Here is a 19,971-nt window from a genome sequence, read left to right on the forward strand (position 1 = left end):
ATTGTGTGACTATGGACTCTGTCTTATACTGATTCTCCAGCACCTAGCACAATACCTAGTACTCAATCGATGCTCAACAAAGTTAAGTGTTGAATTATTTACCTACCCAAAGACAGTTTCCTCCCTAACACAGTCCTTTATAAGATGAAGAAGCTGAGGCACAGAGACATTATCAGACCTCCCAAGTCACACAACTGGGAACTAGAGAAGCTGGGACTTGGACTCAGGTCTCTGTCTGTGGCGTTGCTCTTTCCACTGGGCCCTAGTGTTGTGGGAACTGACCACACGTTCACGCACCCCACTTCCCTTGCAGCCTTACTTTTGGGTGGCATCAACAAGACAACTGCTGAAAACAAGACTTGCTTTCCATTTGTTAGGCTATTTCTGAGTGGGTGCACACCTCACATGAAGATGTTTGCCCAAACTACCCTGAAACACAGACAGAGGCATGAGGTAGAGACTTATATCCAAATTGCCTGATGTGGGTTGTTCTGTTTCCTTATCTTACTAGCTTCGATAAAAAAGAATAAAACTGTAAATTATTTACCTGAGATTATAGAATGTCTACAGTAAAAATAAGGAGGGCAATTTTACTTTTTTTTTTTAAATTAAAACGTCCCCCATTGGCAGTATCTCCTTCAGAGCTAGCGCCATCTAGTGATGAAACAGCAGTTTTACATGCTGCACGCATCTATTCTTTTCAAAGATATGTATTTTAATCATACGATAAATTTAAGACTACTTGGTCAGTTTGAAAAAAACGAAAAAAGCTCTATGTCTAAGAAATATTCTTGATAGGCACAAGGATTGTAAACACAAATTTTAATTCTAAACAGGGAAAACTGGGTTGCCCTGATCTGAATCCAGCCTCTGCCACTGGGTGGTTGGTTGGATGATCTTGGGCAAGTTATTTATCCTGTTTCTTCACACACTTACCGCCAGGGGTGTGAAGTAAACGAAATGGCACGTGTGAGCTGCCTAGCAAATATCAAATGCTCAGAAAAGGTCAACGTGTCTTCCTCCCCCTATTGTATCGTAAGGCTGTGGGAAACTGAAATCCCCTTCCAGCTTAAGGGCCCCTTCATTCATGCCATCTGCAACCGGCCAGGACAATGTTCAGGTTATGATAAGACCTTGCAACTGCAATCAGTTGCTAATACTCCACCTCCGGCTCCTGGGCTGTATAGGGAAAGGCTTTCCTGTTGGCTGGGATGTACAGAAAGGTGGAGACCGGCACGCACATACTGCTGCTGGGAAGGCAACTGGGAACCACTGCTTTGGAGAACAATTCGGCAATATCTAGTGTGAAGAAGCACACATAGGTACACGTACCAAACGTGCAAAGGAATAACCTAAATGTTCATCAGGAGGTGAGTAGACAAATAAATTAACATGTATCCATCTCAAAACTTCAATGCTGAGTGAAAAAGCCGAGAGGTGGAAAGATTGATTCAGTACGGTGACCTTTGTACAATTAAAAACATATATAGGGCTACCCTGGTGGTGCAGTGGTTGAGAGTCCGCCTGCCGATGCAGGGGACACAGGTTCGTGCCCCGGTCTGGGAGGATCCCACATGCCATGGAGCGGCTGGGCCTGTGAGCCATGGCCGCTGAGCCTGCGCGTCCGGAGCCTATGCTGCGCAACAGGAAGAGGCCATAGCAGTGAGAGGCCCACGTACCGCAAAACAAAAACAAAAACAAAAACAAAACAGACTTCTAGAACACATCCCAAATCCAGGAGAAGATGGCTATCCAGGGATGGAGCAGATGGGAGACAAAGATTTCAACCCTAAGTGTAATTTTCTTTCTTTTATTAAAAAATCTGAAGCAAAAAATCCCAAAAAAATGAGAAACAGAAGATAAGATGTCAATACTTGTTCATTCTGGAGCATGAGAACACTAACGTGCTATGCTATTTTCTGCTTCTCAGTTGCGGGGGGCTGGGTTATAGAAAATGTACGTGTTCAGCTCTAACAGACAGTGCCGAGCAGCTCCCCACAGCGGTGGCGTCAACTCCGCTCCGGGGGCGTTAGAGAGCTCCTCCACACCCTCACCAGGCCTCGCCAGTGTTTGTTGCCTTGCTCTACTTTTCAAGTGTTTAAATAAAAGACATTTCCGAGACTTCCCTGGCTGTCCAGTGGTTAACACTCCGCACTCCCAACACAGGGTGTGCTGGTTCGATCCCTGGTCGGGGAAGTAAGATCCCACATGCCGCACGGAGCGGCCAAAAAAAAAAAAAAATTCCATACTGCACATGGGTCCTAGAGCCACCATGACACACTTGCCTGAAAAATAAACTATCTGTTCTGTTAACGACAAAGGAGGTTGTACAGGTCACTATAATCTCTCTCCTCTGAGGGAAATGTGGTAGCGAGCTTTACTTCCAAAATAGTTGAGTGATACAGCTCTATCTGTAACCTGGGTCCAACATACTAGCCAGGAAGTGTGCAGACAGAGGGGCAGTGGGAGCTCACATAGGCCTGTTAGAGCCCCGCAGCAGACCTCCTTGGGTTCTTGGCAGCTGCCTGCCTGTCCAGTGCTCCTTGCTGTAGAGAAACCTAACTCTGCATGTTAAAGTCTGTATATGCTAGAAAGTGATGGTTAGTTTCTGAAATACTCACATAAGGATTCCTCAAAATAAGTTCCCTGACGTCACTTAAAATGTGATTCAATATAGTGGAGGATAGTCAATATATTCAATTTGTATATATTATAGTTGGATGTTACAAGTCTATAAGTATACTCACTACAAATAACACATTATAGTGATGGTGAAAAAGAAGAAAGCGAGAAAGGAAAAAGAAATTCTGGTGCTGTCCTTTGCCGTTAAAGAAATGGCGCTATCCAGTTTCCAAAACCCTGGGAGCAGAGTGTTTAAACCAGGGCACGCAGGCAATGGTGGAGAAATGGGCTCCTTCAACCTCTCTGAACCTTGGCTCCCCCGTGTGTGATGGGGCCGTAGACGGAACCTACGTCAGCGAGACAACAGGAAATCAATGCATGTGAGAGTTTGAGTTACAGACTCACACAGGGTAAGCACTCAAAGAACGTCTGCTGCTAAGGAGAGACGAGTGACCACACTCCTCTTGTCAGGCATGAATTTGAAGAAACGTTGCAATGTACACATCGATACAGAAAAGTGACAGGAAAATTAGCTTTGGGGGTCAAAGGAAAGAGCAGGATGACCAGCATCGGATGCAAAGCTACGTTAAGAATGTGGAGATGGGGCTCCCCTGGTGGTGCAGTGGTTGAGTCCGCCTGCCGATGCAGGAGATGTGGGTTCGTGCCCCGGTCCGGGAAGATCCCACATGCCGCGGAGCGGCTGGGCCCGTGAGCCATGGCCGCTGAGCCTGCGCGTCCGGAGCCTGTGCTCTGCAACGGGAGAGGCCGCAACAGTGAGAGGGCCGTGGACGGCAGAAAAAAAAAAAAAAAAAAAAAAAAGAATGTGAAGATGTTTATCTCTGTTTCTGAAGGACTTGTCTTGAAAGATAAAGGAAAGAGTTTTGAATTTTAGCCTAACAAGACAGAAAATGAGACTGGACATGCTGAAAAGAAATAAGCCCCCAAACAAAAGCCATTAACTGCCGAAGAGAGAAAAGGAAAATCCTCAGTAACGCCCTTGACACAACTGACTATCAGTTAACGTCAAGGTGCAGAAGAAACGCTGGAACGATGCAAGCACCTGATTTCTGTGTGGCACGGCATACACGGCGTCGCTGACGCTTCCCTCTTCTTTGCGAGCGCTTGTGTCCCCCGACTCCCTGTGGCTGCCTGACAGGTACGTGTCAGAGTCCTCTTCCTCCTCATAGCCCAGCATTTCAAAGGATGGCAAAGAGGATCTTCTTCCCGTCTCATTCTGCCTATGTGGTCTGTATTAGAACATTCAAGAGCAAAAGAAACAAACAAGCCACTTAATGCTTCACATAGGTTCATATACGTGTATTAAATGCACTGCCTCAAGTTCCACTGTAAAGTATTACGACCACATTACGAAATATACAGAAGCTAAAGGGTGATATCCACAATTCCATCTCTTTGTACACTGTTAGCATTTCTTTCTAGCTTTTCACCTAGGTTTTTATAGTTATTATCACTGCATACATATACAATTTGCCTCCTCGTTAACAAGTTTTTAAAGTCAAAAGGTTAGGTTCATACACCAGTTTTATCACCCGTTCCCCTTACTTAGGTTTTTTCCCCCAATTTTCACCATCATAAATAACCCTGTAATGAATGTCAATGTGTAGCAAATCTCTTCTGTATTGAGGATTAGTCCCATAAAACAAACAACCATGTGGAGAACTGCTGAGTCAAACAGTATAAACACACACACACACGGAAACTACACCACCAACAGCAGGAACCCTGTGGCTGCCTGACAGGTACGTGTCAGAGTCCTCTTCCTCCTCATAGCCCAGCATTTCAAAGGATGGCAAAGAGGATCTTCTTCCCGTCTCATTCTGCCTATGTGGTCTGTATTAGAACATTCAAGAGCAAAAGAAACAAACAAGCCACTTAATGCTTCACATAGGTTCATATACGTGTATTAAATGCACTGCCTCAAGTTCCACTGTAAAGTATTACGACCACATTACGAAATATACAGGAGCTAAAGGGTGATATCATCCACAATTCCATCTCTTTGTACACTGTTAGCATTTCTTTCTAGCTTTTCACCTAGGTTTTTATAGTTATTATCACTGCATACATATACAATTTGCCTCCTCGTTAACAAGTTTTTAAAGTCAAAAGGTTAGGTTCATACACCAGTTTTATCACCCGTTCCCCTTACTTAGGTTTTTTCCCCCAATTTTCACCATCATAAATAACCCTGTAATGAATGTCAATGTGTAGCAAATCTCTTCTGTATTGAGGATTAGTCCCATAAAACAAACAACCATGTGGAGAACTGCTGAGTCAAACAGTATAAACACACACACACACGGAAACTACACCACCAACAGCAGGAGCGTTTCGTGGGTCCACAGGCGTCCGCGCAAAATCGTTTCCCCAGTCTGCAACTATGTTGGTAATAATTTTCTAAAACTTGCCAAAATCATTGAAATCTCACTGTAAAAATGTGCATTTCTTCCTGAGACTGGATATTTTTCCATGTATTTGGATGTGAGCCCTGGTTCCTCTGCTGTGAATTGTCTGCTCATGGCCTTTGTCCATTTATCTACTCTGCCTGTAGTACATCCATTCCAATATGAAATTAACTTTTCCATCTACTAAAATTAAAACCCTGACTTTGTTTTTACTATAAATATTTTTCCTATTCTATTGATCTTATTTTGACTGTAAATTTTTTTAACATACAGATGATTAAAAAAAAATTTTTTTTTTAACCTTCCAAATTCTTAGCTCGGAAGTACACAGCAGGCATCTCTGTCTGAGAGGCTTGATGAGATTGGGTATAGGATTTCATGGTCTTATTTCTATGTATATAAAAATTGATCCTTTCATTCAATAAGAATTTGTTTTGGTGTATGAATCAGGAAAGGCTCAAAGCTGACTTTTTTCTAATACTGCTAATGAATATACTGTTGAATCCTTCCCCTTCATCTGTGGGGCTGCCTTTATTAAAGATTCAACATGCCTGCAAACACGAGGCTCACCTCAGGGTGTTCACGTGCACCTCTCTATCATTGAACCAGCACTCCTCTACCTTAACTACTTCAACTAAATGTTTTAAAATATGATGGGGCTGGGGCTTCCCTGGTGGCGCAGTGGTTAAGAATCCGCCTGCCAATGCAGGGGACAGGGGTTTGAACCCTGGTCCAGGAAGATCCCACATGCCGCAGAGCAACTGAGCTCATGCGCCACAACTACTGAGCCGGTGCACCACAACTACTGAAGCCCGTCCACAACTAGAGAAAGCCCGTTGACAAGAAAAGCCACTGCAGTGAGAAGCCCGCACACCGCGACGAAGAGTAGCCCCCGCTCACCACAACTAGAGAAAGCCCGTGTGCAGCAACGAAGATCCAATGCAGCCAAAGATAAATAAGTAGACTTATTTAAAAAAATATATATATATATGATGGGGCTAATGCAGCCCTCCCCCTGAGTCACTATTCTTCCCTTCCAGATTTCCTCTTATGGTCTTATCTGCTTATTCTTTCCAATGAATTTCAGAATCACTTCCTCATCTTCAGTTCTTATTCAGCCAAAGTATAAATTCTTACCAGGAGAAAAACAGGCTATATTCAAATATCTCAGAAATGGAGTCAAGATTAAAATTCAAAAACCAAAAATATAAAAAAGCCACTGCAGTGAGAAGCCCACACACCGCGATGAAGAGTAGCCCCCGCTCACCACAACTAGAGAAAGCCCGTGTGCAGCAACGAAGATCCAATGCAGCCAAAGATAAATAAGTAGACTTATTTAAAAAAATATATATATATATGATGGGGCTAATGCAGCCCTCCCCCTGAGTCACTATTCTTCCCTTCCAGATTTCCTCTTATGGTCTTATCTGCTTATTCTTTCCAATGAATTTCAGAATCACTTCCTCATCTTCAGTTCTTATTCAGCCAAAGTATAAATTCTTACCAGGAGAAAAACAGGCTATATTCAAATATCTCAGAAATGGAGTCAAGATTAAAATTCAAAAACCAAAAATATAAACACATCCTAGAAGGAAATATGTGAGCATTTGTATAATGCTGTAATAGGGAAAATCTTCCTAGATTTGACAATAATGTCAGAGACTACAAAGACTGCTAGCTCTTAATACATAAAAATAAAGAATATTTTGGTATGTTAAAAACAACTCAAAAACCAAAATTGAATAAACATGGCAGATACAAGGCAAATCTAGTGATGCCTCCCCCACCTCTACCCCACAAGCCCTTAAAGTCCTCAGGGTCTTCCCACTGCTCCTGGGGGAGATACCAAACCTCAGAACAGGATACCAAAGGTACCCCCAGCCTGCCCACTCCTCCAGCACCATCTCGGATGACTCCCCACCTCACTTGACTCCTCCCAGCCACAAATGTCTTCCTTCAGTTGCTCACATATGTCATGCTCCCTCTTCTCTCATCCCAGCCCCACACTGACCACCTCCCAACCCATTCCCAGTTGGTTCCTGTATGGCCCGCAGCTCTCCCCCAATGCCCTCTCCCGTAGGAGGAAACCTTCCCGGCTCCTGGCCCTATGTCAGCTCTAATCCAGCTCAAGCAGTAGAGAAAGTGATGTTAAAGAAGAAAGCTTACAGTAGGTGTCAACAAAGGTAAATTCAGTGTGACCGTTCAGAGAGGAGATACACGAGAACTGGAGACTGACAACTCTCACCATCTAGGCTGTGCCTCAAAGCAACACTGAATTCACCAGCTCAGCGCTGCCACGAAGGCAACCGGTGTCTTCACAAGCTATAATTTAACAAGATCCACTCCAGAGAAAATTCGGATACAATTCAAGACTGACTAATGTCCCAAGACAGTATCCCTTTGACACTGGAGATGAAAACCTGAGTACTAAGCTCTACTCCTAGCCACATGCACCCACATGCACACACACACGCTCAGAGCTGCCCTGCCTCTGTCCCGAGAGGAAGCTGAACCTGTGACGTGGTCCTTACTGATGCCTCAGCTCCGAGGTGGTGGCATAGGGCTCGAGGAAACTGTCCTTTTCAAGGTAGGTCGTGTCACTCTCAGAGTGGGATCTCCGGCGAGGCTGAGGAATGGCAAAAGTCCGGCCAGTCAATGTTGTTGCTAGAATGGCTGCAGCCAGAGCAGATCTATGGACAAAAACATCCCAGTGAGCCAGTGAGACACGAAGCCTCAAGGTGAAGGTTGAACAACAGGATACATGAATTAATCAAGGTTTACTTTCAGTTCTACAGTGTTCAGTGTGTATCTACTGGCTACGTGCCTGTAGTCTGTTATGTGCCATCGCACAATCTCACTTCATTCTCACAGCAACTGTATGAATGGATATTACTGTCATCTCCATTTTTCAAAGATATTAAATGACTTGTCTAAGCTTTCCTAGCTAATGGGAGATGAAACCAGGTCTGTAACCCAGGCAGTCTATATTCAAGTAGTGTTCCTATTAAAATGAAAGATCAGAATGGGGGAAAAAAAAGGAGAAATAAAAAGATACAAAAGAAATGAAAAGGAATTTGAAAATTTTGCAAATTATTCAAAACTATAATAAAGGACAGACAGAGTAATGGGTTTACCCTCCCGCTTGAAAAAGCAAAATAAACAATTAATTGTCCCAGCTTACTGCCTGAGAAAACTTCCAGGTCACAGCACAGGGAGGAGGAAATGAGGTGGAGGCAGGCCGAGGTGTGGAAATGGAGTGGAGAGTCAGGGAACACCAAGGCAGATAGAATTTGCAGGAAAGAAGACCAGAAAGGAAAGAGCTGAACAGAGAGAACTCCAGAAACCTGCAGAAGGCCCGAGTGCCCAGCAAAATGCTCGTCAGTGCAAGAGCGTGAGGACACTATGGAAGGCTGGGGGAGAGCCATCCACGAGGATGAGAGGAACAGCGCCAGGTGCTCACACGGGGCTGTGGACAGTGACTGTTCCCACCACACAGATGGGAACACATTATAATTCATGGGACACTGGGTACTCTAAGGGCAGTGCAGAATAAGTAGCCCTAGACTGAACACTGCTCCAGACCCTGCCTAACAAATCATAAAAGCAAGACCCAAAAGATCAAACTGGTTCCAAGTAATTCAACTGCATCCCAGAAAAAAATTCAAGAAGACTTGTGGGAATACAAAAATATGCATCACTCGACAAGGTAAAACTCACAAAAGTGTCTAGTTTGCAAACATACATAAACTAGGCATGCAAAGAGACAGAAAAACATGACCCATAATGAAGAGAATAATCAATCAAAACCCATTCAGAACTGCCACGTTAGAAGTAACAGAGAGGGACATTAAGACAGTTATTATAATTATGTTCCATATGTTCCAAAAGGTAAGTAGAGACATGGAATATTATTAAAAAGACTTGAACTTCAGGAGATGGAAATTACACTGGATGGGATTAACAGTAGGTTAGTGAAATTAAAGGTGAAACAATAGAAAATAACCAAAATGAAATACAGAGAGGAAAAAATAACTTAAAGAGCATAGTAAGATATGAGATTAAAAATGCTATTGTTTTGTGTTTTAAGCCACTAAGTTTTGGGAACTCCCTGGCAGTCCAGTGGTTAGGACTCCGTGCTTTCACTGCCGAGGGCCTGGGTTCAATCCCTGGTCAGGGAACGAAGATCCCGCAAGCCACACGGCATGGCAAAGAAAAAAACAGCCACTAAGTTTTGGTGTAATTACTTACATGGCAATAGATAACTTTCATCAAATGGTGCTGGAACAACTGGATACCCACGTGCAAAAAAGTGAACTTGAATCTATACCTCCCACACCATACACAAAAATTAACTCAAAATGCATCATAGACCTAAATGTAAAGGCTAAAACTATAAAACTTCCGGAAGAAAATATAGGATAAAATGCTTTATGACCTTGGGTTAGGTAAAGATTTCTTAGATATGATACTGAAATCATGATCTGTAAAAGAAAAAGCTGACAAGCTGACCTTCGTAAACATTAAGAATTTCTGCTCTCTGAAAGGCTGTTAAGAAAATGAAAAGATAAGCCATAGATGGGGAGAAAATATTTGCAAATCACATATTTGTATGTGATTTGTATGTGATACAAGAACTTGTATCCAGAATATATATCCAGAATAGTGTATATATACAGTAATAGGAACAAAACCCAATATTTTAAAGTGGGCAAAAGATTTTACCAAAGAAGATATACAATGGCAAATAAGCACATGAAAAGATGTTCAGGGACTTCCCGGGTGGCGCAGTGGTTGGGAGTCCACCTGCCAATGCAGGGGACACAGGCTTGAGCCCTGGTCTGGGAGGAACCTACATGCCACGGAGCAGCTGGGCCCGCACACCGCAACTGCTGAGCTTGTGCTCTAGAGCCCGTGAGCCACAACTGCTAGGCCCGCGTGCCACAACTATTGAAGCCTGCACGCCTGGAGCCCGTGCTCTGCAACAGGAGAGGCCACCGCAATGAGAGGCCCACGCACTGCGGCTAAGAGTGGCCCCCACTCGGCGCAACTAGAGAGAGCCTGTGAGCGGCAGCGAAGACCCAACACAGCCAAAAATAACTAAATAAATAAAGTTATATAAAAAAAAAAAGATGTTTAACACCATTAGTTACTAGAGAAATGCAAAATAAAACCATAAAGATACCACTACACACCTATTAGAATGTCCAAAATTTAAAAGACTGGCTAAGACAATCCGTTCAACCTGGGGCTGGCAGAATGGCTCTCACAAACAAGGGTGGAGAGAAGAAGGGGCCAGTCTGCCATCAATGAGGTGGTGACCAGAGAATAATCCACCAACATTCACAAGCACATCCATGCAGCAAGTTTCAAGGAAGGTGCCCCTTGGACACCTGAAGAGATCCAGAAATTTGCCAGGAAGTTGACGGGAACCACAGATGTGCACATGGACTCCAGGCTCAACAAAACTGTCTGGTCCAAAGGAATAAGGACCATCCCATACTTTATCAGTATGGTTGTCCAGAAAGTGCAATGAAGATGAAGATTCACCAAACAAGCTCTGCACGTTGTTATCTATGCACCTGTCACCACCTTCAAAAACCTATAGACAGGGATTTCCCTGGTGGTGCAGTGGTTAAGAATCTGCCTGCCAAGGCAGGGGACATGGGTTTGAGCCCTGGTCTGGGAAGATCCCACATGCCACGGAGCAACTAAGCCCGTGTGCCATAACTACTGAGCCTGTGCTCTAGAGCCCGTGAGCCACAACTACTGAGCCTGTACAACACAACTACTGAAGCCCGTGAGCCTAGAACCCGTGCGCCACAACAAGAGAAGCCACTGCAATGAGAAGCCTGCACACGGCAACAAAGAGTAGCCCCCACTCGCCACAACTAGAGAAAGCTCGCGCACAGCAATGAAGACCCAACACAGCCAAAAATAAATAAATAAATAAAACCCAAAAAAACCCTATAGACAGTCAACGTGAATGAGAGCTAATGGCTAATTGTCAAACAGTTATAAAGCCACAGACACAGACACACACACACACCTGATCAAACCAAGTATTGGTGAGCACGTGAAGAAAATGGAACTCATACCCTGCTGGTGGGAACATATATGGAATAACAACTTTGGAAATAGTTTGGAAGTTTCTTAATAGGTTAAATATATCCCTAGTATATGACCCACCTATTCCACTCCTAAATATTTACCCAAGAGAAATGAAAGCACAGGTCCAAAGATTAGTGCATAATATCCATGGCAGCTTTATTTCTAGTAGCCAAGAAACTAGAAACCACCCAAATATCCATCAACAGGTGAATGGACGAACAGTGGCATATTCACATACTGGAATACCCCTCAGCAATTACAAGGATGAATTACTGATTTTCACAACAATATGGATGAATCTCAAAATAATTATGTTGAGTGAAAGAACCCAGCATAAGTATTTTGTATAATTCCGTTTATAAAAAAGTCTAGAAAATGGAGGTTAATCTTATAGTGATAGAAACAGATCGATGGCTGCCTGGGATGGGGATGAGGGTGGGCTGGGCCGAGGTATGGGAAGTGAGGGGGGGGAAGGAGGGAGGAATTACAAAGGGGCATGAGGAAACTTGAGGGGATGATAGATACATTTATTATCTTGATTATGGTGATGGTCTCACAGGTATAAACATATGTCATAACATCAAATTATTCATTTAAATAGGTACAGTTTATTGTACACCCATTATATAATAAAACTGCTTTAAAAAAGATAAAAGACTATCTAAAGCAAAAATAAGAACACCATATTGTGGGGTTTATAACATATAGAATTAAAACGTATAACGACAGTAGCAAAGAATGGGAAGGAGGAAACAGAAGTGATTGCTGGAAGATTCTTACACTATTACGCTAGACGCGAAGTGGAATAATGTCAGAGGTTAATTTGAATGTTAGTTTTTAGAGTAAAATAACCTAGAAATCGGCCAAATCTGCCAAAACCATGTTGACTATTTGTGACTAATAAAGATTATAATCCAGAAATATATTTTTGGAAAACACGGGAGACTACAAAGATTTTCTAACGAGTCTACAGCATGCTTGCCGCGAAAGGACGTGGTCTTTTGTTTGTTTTTCTGCTTTATAATGGAATGTGAAGCTAACTCTCTCACTACTGCTGCTACGTAAACATTTCAGTTCTAATGACACAACTTAAGGGTTGTTCACACAAACACTGAAGAGCCAGACAGACCTTCAAGTCCATCGCAGCGATGCCACCACCCACCAGCCACCAGCCATGAGATCCTGCGCCAATGACTAACACTTGAGCTCAAAACAGAGATGCCAACAGGGCCTCTCTCACAGGATCGTTGAGAGGATGAAATGAAACAGTGCTTCTTAAGCACTCACCGGAGTCCTTGGCTCAGAGGCAACACTAATAAATGGCTCTTCTTGTTATCAAGATCGTACCGAAGGAAAAAACAAACACTAAAAATAGTTCAAAGTGTTTATTATCAGGAGGCATACAATATTCAAAGAACACTAAAAGAAGGTACCACCCTTGAGTGAAATTATTTCTCATTGTTAACAGTTAAGCCATGTATCCATGTATTTTATGGATTAAAAAGAAAGTCTAGGGCTTCCCTGGTGGCGCAGTGGTTGAGAGTCCGCCTGCCGATGCAGGGGACACGGGTTCGTGCCCGGTTCCGGGAAGATCCCACGTGCCGCGGAATGGCTGGGCCCGTGAGCCAGGGCTGCTGGGCCTGCGCGTCCGGAGCCTGTGCTCCGCAGCGGGAGAGGCCATAGCAGTGAGAGGCTCGCGTACCGCAAAAAAAAAAAGAAAGTCTAAAATTCTCCTGTGCCTAAAATTTTGGAGGGCATAGGCAGGGGTCTTAGGCATAAAAGAAGTCAGTTCTCTGGTATGTTAGGAGCACTGAAGGATAGGGGTATCTCGGGCCCTGGCAAGCGAGCTCACTTCTCCTTCCTTCCTGCAAAGCAGTTCTTCTGAAAGGCAGACTTGTGTTTAAAAAGAAAATTATGTGCACATTTCAAATTCCTTTTAACATACTATCAACCTAAATATTTGTGCTTCAGTGTTTTATATTTTGAAAAATTGCATTCAATTATGACATGTGAGAACTCCACAGACCTGAAAGGAACAGACCATTATCCCACGGAGAAACCATATTAAGTGCTTCGTTATGGAACCATGATACATATTGCAAAGGACATGATTCTAATCACCCTCCTTGTGATTTTCTTACCCATCTGAACAGTTCCGGGACCCAGCACTTGGTGGCTGAGCTCAGGGTGACCTCAGTGCCTGCTCACCCGAGACTCACCTTGGTCTCTCTGGAGAGGGGCTGGGGCCACGTGGAGGAGGTGTGCGGGGCACAGCTGGCTTCGGTGCGATGCTGGCTGCAGGGAGAAGGCCATGGATGATGTGTTTCTGCACAAATGAAACCCAGCAGAGGTCAATGGGATCATCTCTGGGGACTGCGACCACACCTCCCTGGGCCTGGAAGGGAACACCTGCACTGGTCACCCAGGGATCTAGTCACACCAGGAGGTCCACTCCTCCCCCTGCCATCCTCAAGCCCCATCTGGCCAGGCACACGTGCCCATGCAGGGAGCACCATATAGCTGCCCTCGGTGGGGACCCTCTGGCCCTTCCTTCCTCAGAACAGCTTCCCTGACCATCCCGCAGAGTCACCCTCCAGCACCCCCAACTGGTCTCACAGCACTGCCCCTGATGACCCTACTTACTCACTTGCCGCCCCCTCGGCTGGATGGAAGCTTCCTAAGAGCATGCAACCTTCTTGTCTTTATCAACCCTGGAACTCTGGCACTTAGCACATTGTCTAACACCTGGTAGGGGCTTAATAAGGATTTTAGGTAGTTTATCTCAAAGATGCAGAGTAACGAAAACTATTTCTCACACACAATGAAAGTCGGAGAATCCTGCTTTAGGCAACTGGGAGGCCCTGAGAAGTTTCTGAGTGTAACCCAATCTTCATTTCCTGTGCACCAGCCATTCATTTGTATCTACTAGAGGCAAAACGCCATGACAGCATTTCACGACAATGAAGAAATCTTGTCCTCATCTTTAAGGAGGGACAGTACAGAGGAGAAACACCCAGATATTTATAATACAACACAGAATCATGGAAAGTGCCAAGGGAGAGGTAAAGACAAAGTGCTGAGGTGACCCAGGGAGGGAAAGGCTCCTTCAGATCTGGGGGCCAGCAAAGGGACCGCTGATGTCCTGTTGGAAAAAATCTCAGAGCATTTAGACTGGGTCTTCAAAGATGGCCACTGCTCTCACATTTGGGAAATGCGATAGAAAGGCATTCCAGGAGGAGGGAGCAACAGAAACAAAGGAATGAAGCAAGACGTTAGTGGCAGTGTTCTAGAAATAAGCACTCCAGTTCGCTGGAACACAGAGGCATCTGAGTTGGAGAGGCTAGAAAAATGAGCTGGAGTCAGAGTGGGGACTGTTTCCATTTAAGAGTTTTGATACCAGACTAAGGAGATCTTGTGACCTAGTGAGAAGCACCCACTGAAAGTGGCCCCGGGGGAAGACTAATCGGGCTGGGGTGGGCACAAGGTACGGGGGCGGAAAGGAAGGTGCGACCAAGAGGAAGAGCCCGGGGTCTGGGCATACTTCAGGAGTAAGGGACGAGCAGGCCTTCCAAATGTCTTCTGCAGCGCTCCCACCCCCCACCCCCAGTCCCACGTTCATGGCCAACCCCAAGAGCAGGTATTCCAGAGCAGCCACTGCTGTATCCCACCATTCTCCAGGATATACACTTGTCTGTCGCCTCCCCCATCCCCCACTGCCTGGCAGATGCTCAAGGACAAGAAAGGTTTTTCTTCACCTTTGAATCCCCAGGGGCTGGCATCCAGAAGGTCCTTCAAAAAGGCCTCATGAGTTTTGTTTATTTATTTATTTATTTTTTGATAGAGTGAATCGCCCATAGTATGCTGAACATTTCTTCCCTGTACCACGATAATCATTTCCTAACTATGGTTCTCCTGCCTCTAGTCTCTAATAAAACACAGGATGATCCTACCTCAACCCAGCATGAAAACTCTCGGGTTGACAGAGAAATGTCCTCTCCTGGCACAGAAGGCTGCTAAGGCTGCTATCAGTTGGTTCCTATCAATGGCCCCAGATTCTTTTCTGGCAGGCCCTCCTCATCCCTACACATGCTGTAGCACTCAGAATTGCCTTCCTGTTCCCACGTAGCAAATGACTCTTTGTCAGACTTTTGTACATGCTGTTTTCTCCACCTGGAATTCTATTTCCTTACTCCTCCCAAGGCCCAGGTCAACTCTCTCGGCTGACTTTACTGCCCCTTCCGGTATATGCCTCTTCGGCACTTTTTCCCTCACCATTTTGTGTTGAATGACTTATAGGTTTGTCTACCCTTTAGCCTTTGGGGCCATAGGCTGTCAATCAATTGTGAATATCTGGCACACGCACAGTAGGAACCCAGTAATACAACAAAAACCTCAATAAAGATGCTGAGTTAGCAAAATTGCACTGGAAAAATATGCTTCAACTATGCCTTCCTTGCTTCTCAACATCCACCTGTCTAAAATGACTTCAGCAGGTCATAGGGCTGAGAACAGGAAGCCAAGTCAGACATGCTTTCTGATCCCAATCTGAAACGGAGTTCAGGAGTACCCTTATCGAAATGCTTTCTCTGTATTTAAAGTATTAAGTTTATGGAGAACTGGATGTAAGTACGTCTGGGGTTTCACCAGGGAAGTATGGAAAAGGGAGACAGGAGCAACGCCATTGCGGTGGGGGGCAGTGGTTACAAAGAAGTATCATAGGAGGAGGGGTCAGAGAATGAGCCTGGACGTGTGCGCCCGCAGTGCCAGAGTGGCCACGGTAAGGTCTGCAGGGAAGCATTCCAGGCAGAAGAAAGAGCAAAGACAAAGGCCTGAATAAACCTAAAGATGGGAATAGCTGGAGCGTCTGTGTGTGTGACTTGTGGGCAGTGGGCACGATCAGAATTGCATTTTAAAAGAATCCCTTTGGCTGCTTTGTGGAGAACGGACCTAGGGGAAGGGCAGGAACGGAGACCGAGAAATAGGGAGGAGTTGCTGCAGCAGTGCAGGTAGACGATGGAGGGCGGGGTGGGAGCGGGGACGGCTGCCAGATGCATTTGGTGGGTGGAATCTATGGAACTTGCTGGTGGGGTGTACATGGTGCGTGGCGGAGGAAAGAATCAAGAATGACTTCCCACAGAGGAATATTCAGTAGTGGAGCAAGTTTGTGCCGGCAGGAGTGAACTCCCGACACCGGAGCGAAAGTTACAGGTGAGACAGGGCGAATCCTATCGACTGAGGCCGACACTGGGATAGAGGATCCGTGTTCCAAACACGAAAATTCAGGGCTTCTCGAAAGAAAAACCAATTCCTCTTGTGCCGCTACCTTGCCTCCATCCCAAATCCCAACCCCTTCCCACTTTAACTCCCGGCCCCACGGGCCAGAGCGCAAGCCGGGCGCAGATATACTTACAAACTGCCTCTTGCCGCCTCTCCGGACCCCCAGGAGCATTCTTGCTGCAGGGGTTGGCCAGACCGACACTGGACTGACAAGCAGAACTCAGAGCCGAGTACCACTCCCTAAAGTGGGCCGCCTCCAGCGGGCCTAGCCCCAGACGCCTTTTGTACGCAACGGACTTCGCAACAACCACGTCTGCCATTGGCTCTGCTTTTCCCAAGACCAATCAGAGCGAAGGTTACTGCACACCCGTCGCTCATGGCAACCAGCGGGTACCTCTCAAATCCTCTCCAGGGCTGAAATCGTGTGCGCTGTTCATTCTCTTATTGGCCAGTCACGTGTCGATCTCTGAGTCCATAGGCTATCCGGCGCCAGAGGAGGTAGAGGGCGGGCAGGATGAAGGTCTTGGAGAGCGCGCAGGAGAGAACCCGGAAGTGGGGCGCCGCAGGTAATGTCGCGGGAGACCCAAAACGGCCCTGGCGGGCTCGGCCCCCGCCCTGGACTGGATGGAGGAGCCACGGCGCGGGAGTGTCAGGGGCCAGGCAGGTGACGCAGATGAGGGACGGGGCTTCTAGGACAGGAATTTCCTGGTTTTTAGACTTTGGCTAATAATCAAGCCTCTTAAAGAACACTCTGCAGACGGGCCCCTGCCAAAGAGGCCGGGGCTGGGAGTGGAATGCGGGGCCGTGTGCCGGAGACCCTGCTCAAGTGCCGTCTTGTATTCCGCTCACTAGATCCAGGCCGCCGATGGAAAGGAACACCCCTGATGGCACAGGCCCCATGCACGTGCCGTTTGGGCACATTGTGGCCAATGAGAAATGGCGCGGGTCGCAGCTGGCACAGGGAATGCAAGGTCGGTGGGCTCCCTCTACTGAAGCCCTCTGTCACCTCAGCCCACTTTTTAAAAACGTTCTGCCTATTGCCGTGTTTTCATCCAAGGCTCACGGAACTTATTTTCTTTTCTGTATTTTAAGGAAAAATTAAACTCGTTTTTGAGGATGGCCTGACACCGGTAGATTTTTACTTGTCTAGCAGATCCTGCATTCTTTATATCACCGAAGCTGATTTGGTGGCAGGAAATGGCTACAGAAAGAGACTTGTTCGGGTTAGAAACGTAAGTACTGAATTAAAGAAACAAATTGAAAATTGACTTCTATCCCCCTGTCTATCCCTTGGAATAATTTATATAAAACCATTGGCCATTCCAAGCACCCTTGGATAGCTTCTTAGTCTTGAATGGAATTTTGTTACAAAATAGTTTCCTGTCTCTTTTTTTTTCATTGAAGTCCAGTAAACTTCAAGGGATTGTAGTAGTTGAAAAAACGCACACGAGTGAACAGTACTTTCCAGCCGTACAGAAATTTACTGTGCTGGATCTGGGGATGGTGTTGCTTCCAGTGGCCAGCCAGACAGAAGCGTCCTGTCTCATTATCCAGTTGGTAAGTACTGATTCCCACTCCTCCACAATAGCCCTGTGTTAGGACTCTTGACTGACCTTCCTGGACCTGTTACTCTGACACACAGCTGCCCTTATTATAGGTACAATCCATCAGGTCACTCTATCAGTGACTGGTTTGGTTTCTAAAACCTTTTTGCGGAATTTAAGTTCAGAAGCTGCCTCTGCAGCTAGCTGAGCTTGCCCCCCATTCTAGGCAAGCATGTAACAAAGCAAACAAGTTGGAGACCTGATTTTAGCCTCCCAGGCTGTGAGGACTCCATCATGCACTATTCTGCACTTAGGCTGGTGACATTGGCAACAGCTTCTTCGCCTCATCGACACGTATCTTTTTCTTTTTTTTTTTCGGCCGGGCCACGCGGCATGTGGGATCTTTGTTCCCCGACCAGGGATCGAACCTGCACCCCCTACATTGGAAGGGCAGAGTCTTAAATACTGGACTGCCAGGGAAGTCCCGCCATGTATCTTTTGTCTGCACTTCTGTCTGCAAGTTCATGTGTTGGTTTTTTTTAACCTAGTGGTTTTCCATATAGTTCATCTTTTTTTTTTTTTTTTTTTGCGGTACGTGGGCCTCTCACTGCTGTGGCCTCTCCCGTTGCGGAGCACAGGCTCCAGACGCGCAGGCTCAGCGGCCATGGCTCACGGGCCCATCCGCTTCGCGGCATGTGGGATCTTCCCGGACCGGGGCACGAACCCTTGTCCCCTGCATCGGCAGGTGGACTCCCAACCACTGCGCCACCAGGGAAGCCCCCATATAGTTCATCTTTTAATAATTTTACTGATGCCTGAAAAATTATATTCATGGTATATATGAGAATATTTGCAGTGGTGAATCAAGCTGAACCAAATGGAAAAACTAAAACTAAATTTCCACAAAACAGAATTTTAAGAAACCTCCAGTCTTCTAGAGGGCACTCATGTGCTTTTCCTTTCATCCCGGTTCAGGTTGAAGAGCAAACCAAAGAGCCCAGTAAGAACCCTTTACTCAGGAAGAAACGGGCTCTGATCTCCGAGCCAGCCCTCCTTCGAACTGTGCAACAGATCCCAGGAGTCGGGAAAGTTAAAGCTCCTCTCCTGCTCCAGAGGTTTCCAAGTATCCAGCAACTAAGTAATGCTTCCATCCAAGAACTGGAGCCGGTGGTTGGACAGTCAGTGGCCCAGCACATTCATGCGTTCTTCACCCGGTCCAGGTGATGGCTCTTCCCATGGCATCTCCTTTACAGGACGAACCACAGGATCTTGTTTTCTTTCACATTAAGAAACAATATTTCCTCTCACAGAAACTAGGGAAGGATGAAGTGAGGCCTGAATGGCACCTGCCAGTTGTCCTGGCCTGCTTTCTGGGCTCAGGTATCTACTTCAGGTCGTGTGCCCCAGATGGCACTGTCCGCACCCTGCTAGCATGAAGAGGGCTGGTGGACACCTTCCTAAGGGAGTCGGTTTAAACAGGGACTCTCAAGATTCAGCAAAAAGCCAGCTTGGGCAGATTTTAATGTGTGACCTTCACCTGTATCTATCATGGAAGGTGGTGGATGTGACCGTCTAAAGGAAACAAACCTACAATGAATGAAGCACTGTGTACCATAAGCCCCTTGTTCCTTCTGGCAGAGCCACTGTTCTTCAGGTCTGGTCTTAATACACCTGTGCTTTGAGGGTGGCTGCCAGTGTAAACAAACAATTGTCCTGCCTTTTATCTTCCTTCCTTCCTTTCTCCCTCCATCCCTCCCTTCCGGGTAGCTGCACAGTTTGTTTGTAATCACTGAGCATGACTTCTGAACACAGAAAGCCTGGAGTCCAGAGTTCCCATTTTAAAATAAAAAGCCAATGTGTACGAGGGAGGGAAAGAATGTGTTTGTAAATGTATCGCCCAACAATGGGAAGAGAAAAGGGAAAATGGCAGGTGCAGCTGCATCCAGAGAGGAGAGCCTGGGGATCAAAATGTACAACTGCTCATTCAAAAAATA

General features: G+C 45.8%; 2 protein-coding genes across 8 annotated transcripts in view; one reads left to right on the plus strand and one right to left on the minus strand.

The window, feature by feature from the left end:
* CEP89 (centrosomal protein 89) overlaps positions 1–16,684 on the minus strand; it is an 81,035-nt gene extending 64,351 nt beyond the window's left edge. For 4 of the 5 annotated variants that reach the window (XM_024734123.1, XM_024734122.1, XM_024734124.1 and 1 more), the window contains exons 1-5: positions 16,567–16,684; positions 13,376–13,482; positions 7,580–7,738; positions 4,376–4,473; positions 3,683–3,771 (exon numbers count right to left, since the gene is read on the minus strand). In XM_024734123.1, coding sequence (XP_024589891.1) covers positions 3,683–3,771; positions 4,376–4,473; positions 7,580–7,738; positions 13,376–13,482; positions 16,567–16,605 — 492 coding nt within the window. In that variant the 5' untranslated portion in view covers positions 16,606–16,684. Of the gene's footprint in view, positions 1–3,682; positions 3,870–4,375; positions 4,474–7,579; positions 7,739–13,375; positions 13,483–16,566 lie in introns of all 5 variants that reach the window. The other variant, XM_024734126.1, reaches the window with a different exon arrangement.
* Positions 16,685–16,906: 222 nt separating this feature from the next.
* FAAP24 (FA core complex associated protein 24) lies at positions 16,907–19,841 on the plus strand. 3 transcript variants are annotated; one of them, XM_024734144.1, is made up of 5 exons: positions 16,907–16,999; positions 17,286–17,404; positions 17,526–17,665; positions 17,838–17,990; positions 18,953–19,841. In XM_024734144.1, exons 2-5 carry the CDS (start codon positions 17,299–17,301, stop codon positions 19,199–19,201), a joined length of 648 nt encoding a protein of 215 aa, XP_024589912.1. In that variant the 5' UTR covers positions 16,907–16,999; positions 17,286–17,298; the 3' UTR covers positions 19,202–19,841. The 3 variants fall into 3 exon arrangements, with proteins under 3 accessions (XP_024589912.1, XP_024589910.1, XP_024589911.1); XM_024734142.1 differs by having other exon boundaries at positions 16,910–17,093; XM_024734143.1 differs by having other exon boundaries at positions 16,924–17,097.
* Positions 19,842–19,971: the final 130 nt, after the last annotated feature.

Source organism: Neophocaena asiaeorientalis, unplaced genomic scaffold, assembly GCF_003031525.2.
Source record: "Neophocaena asiaeorientalis asiaeorientalis breed wild unplaced genomic scaffold, Neophocaena_asiaeorientalis_V1.1 scaffold280, whole genome shotgun sequence".
In the NCBI taxonomy this organism is placed as follows: Eukaryota; Metazoa; Chordata; class Mammalia; order Artiodactyla; family Phocoenidae; genus Neophocaena; species Neophocaena asiaeorientalis.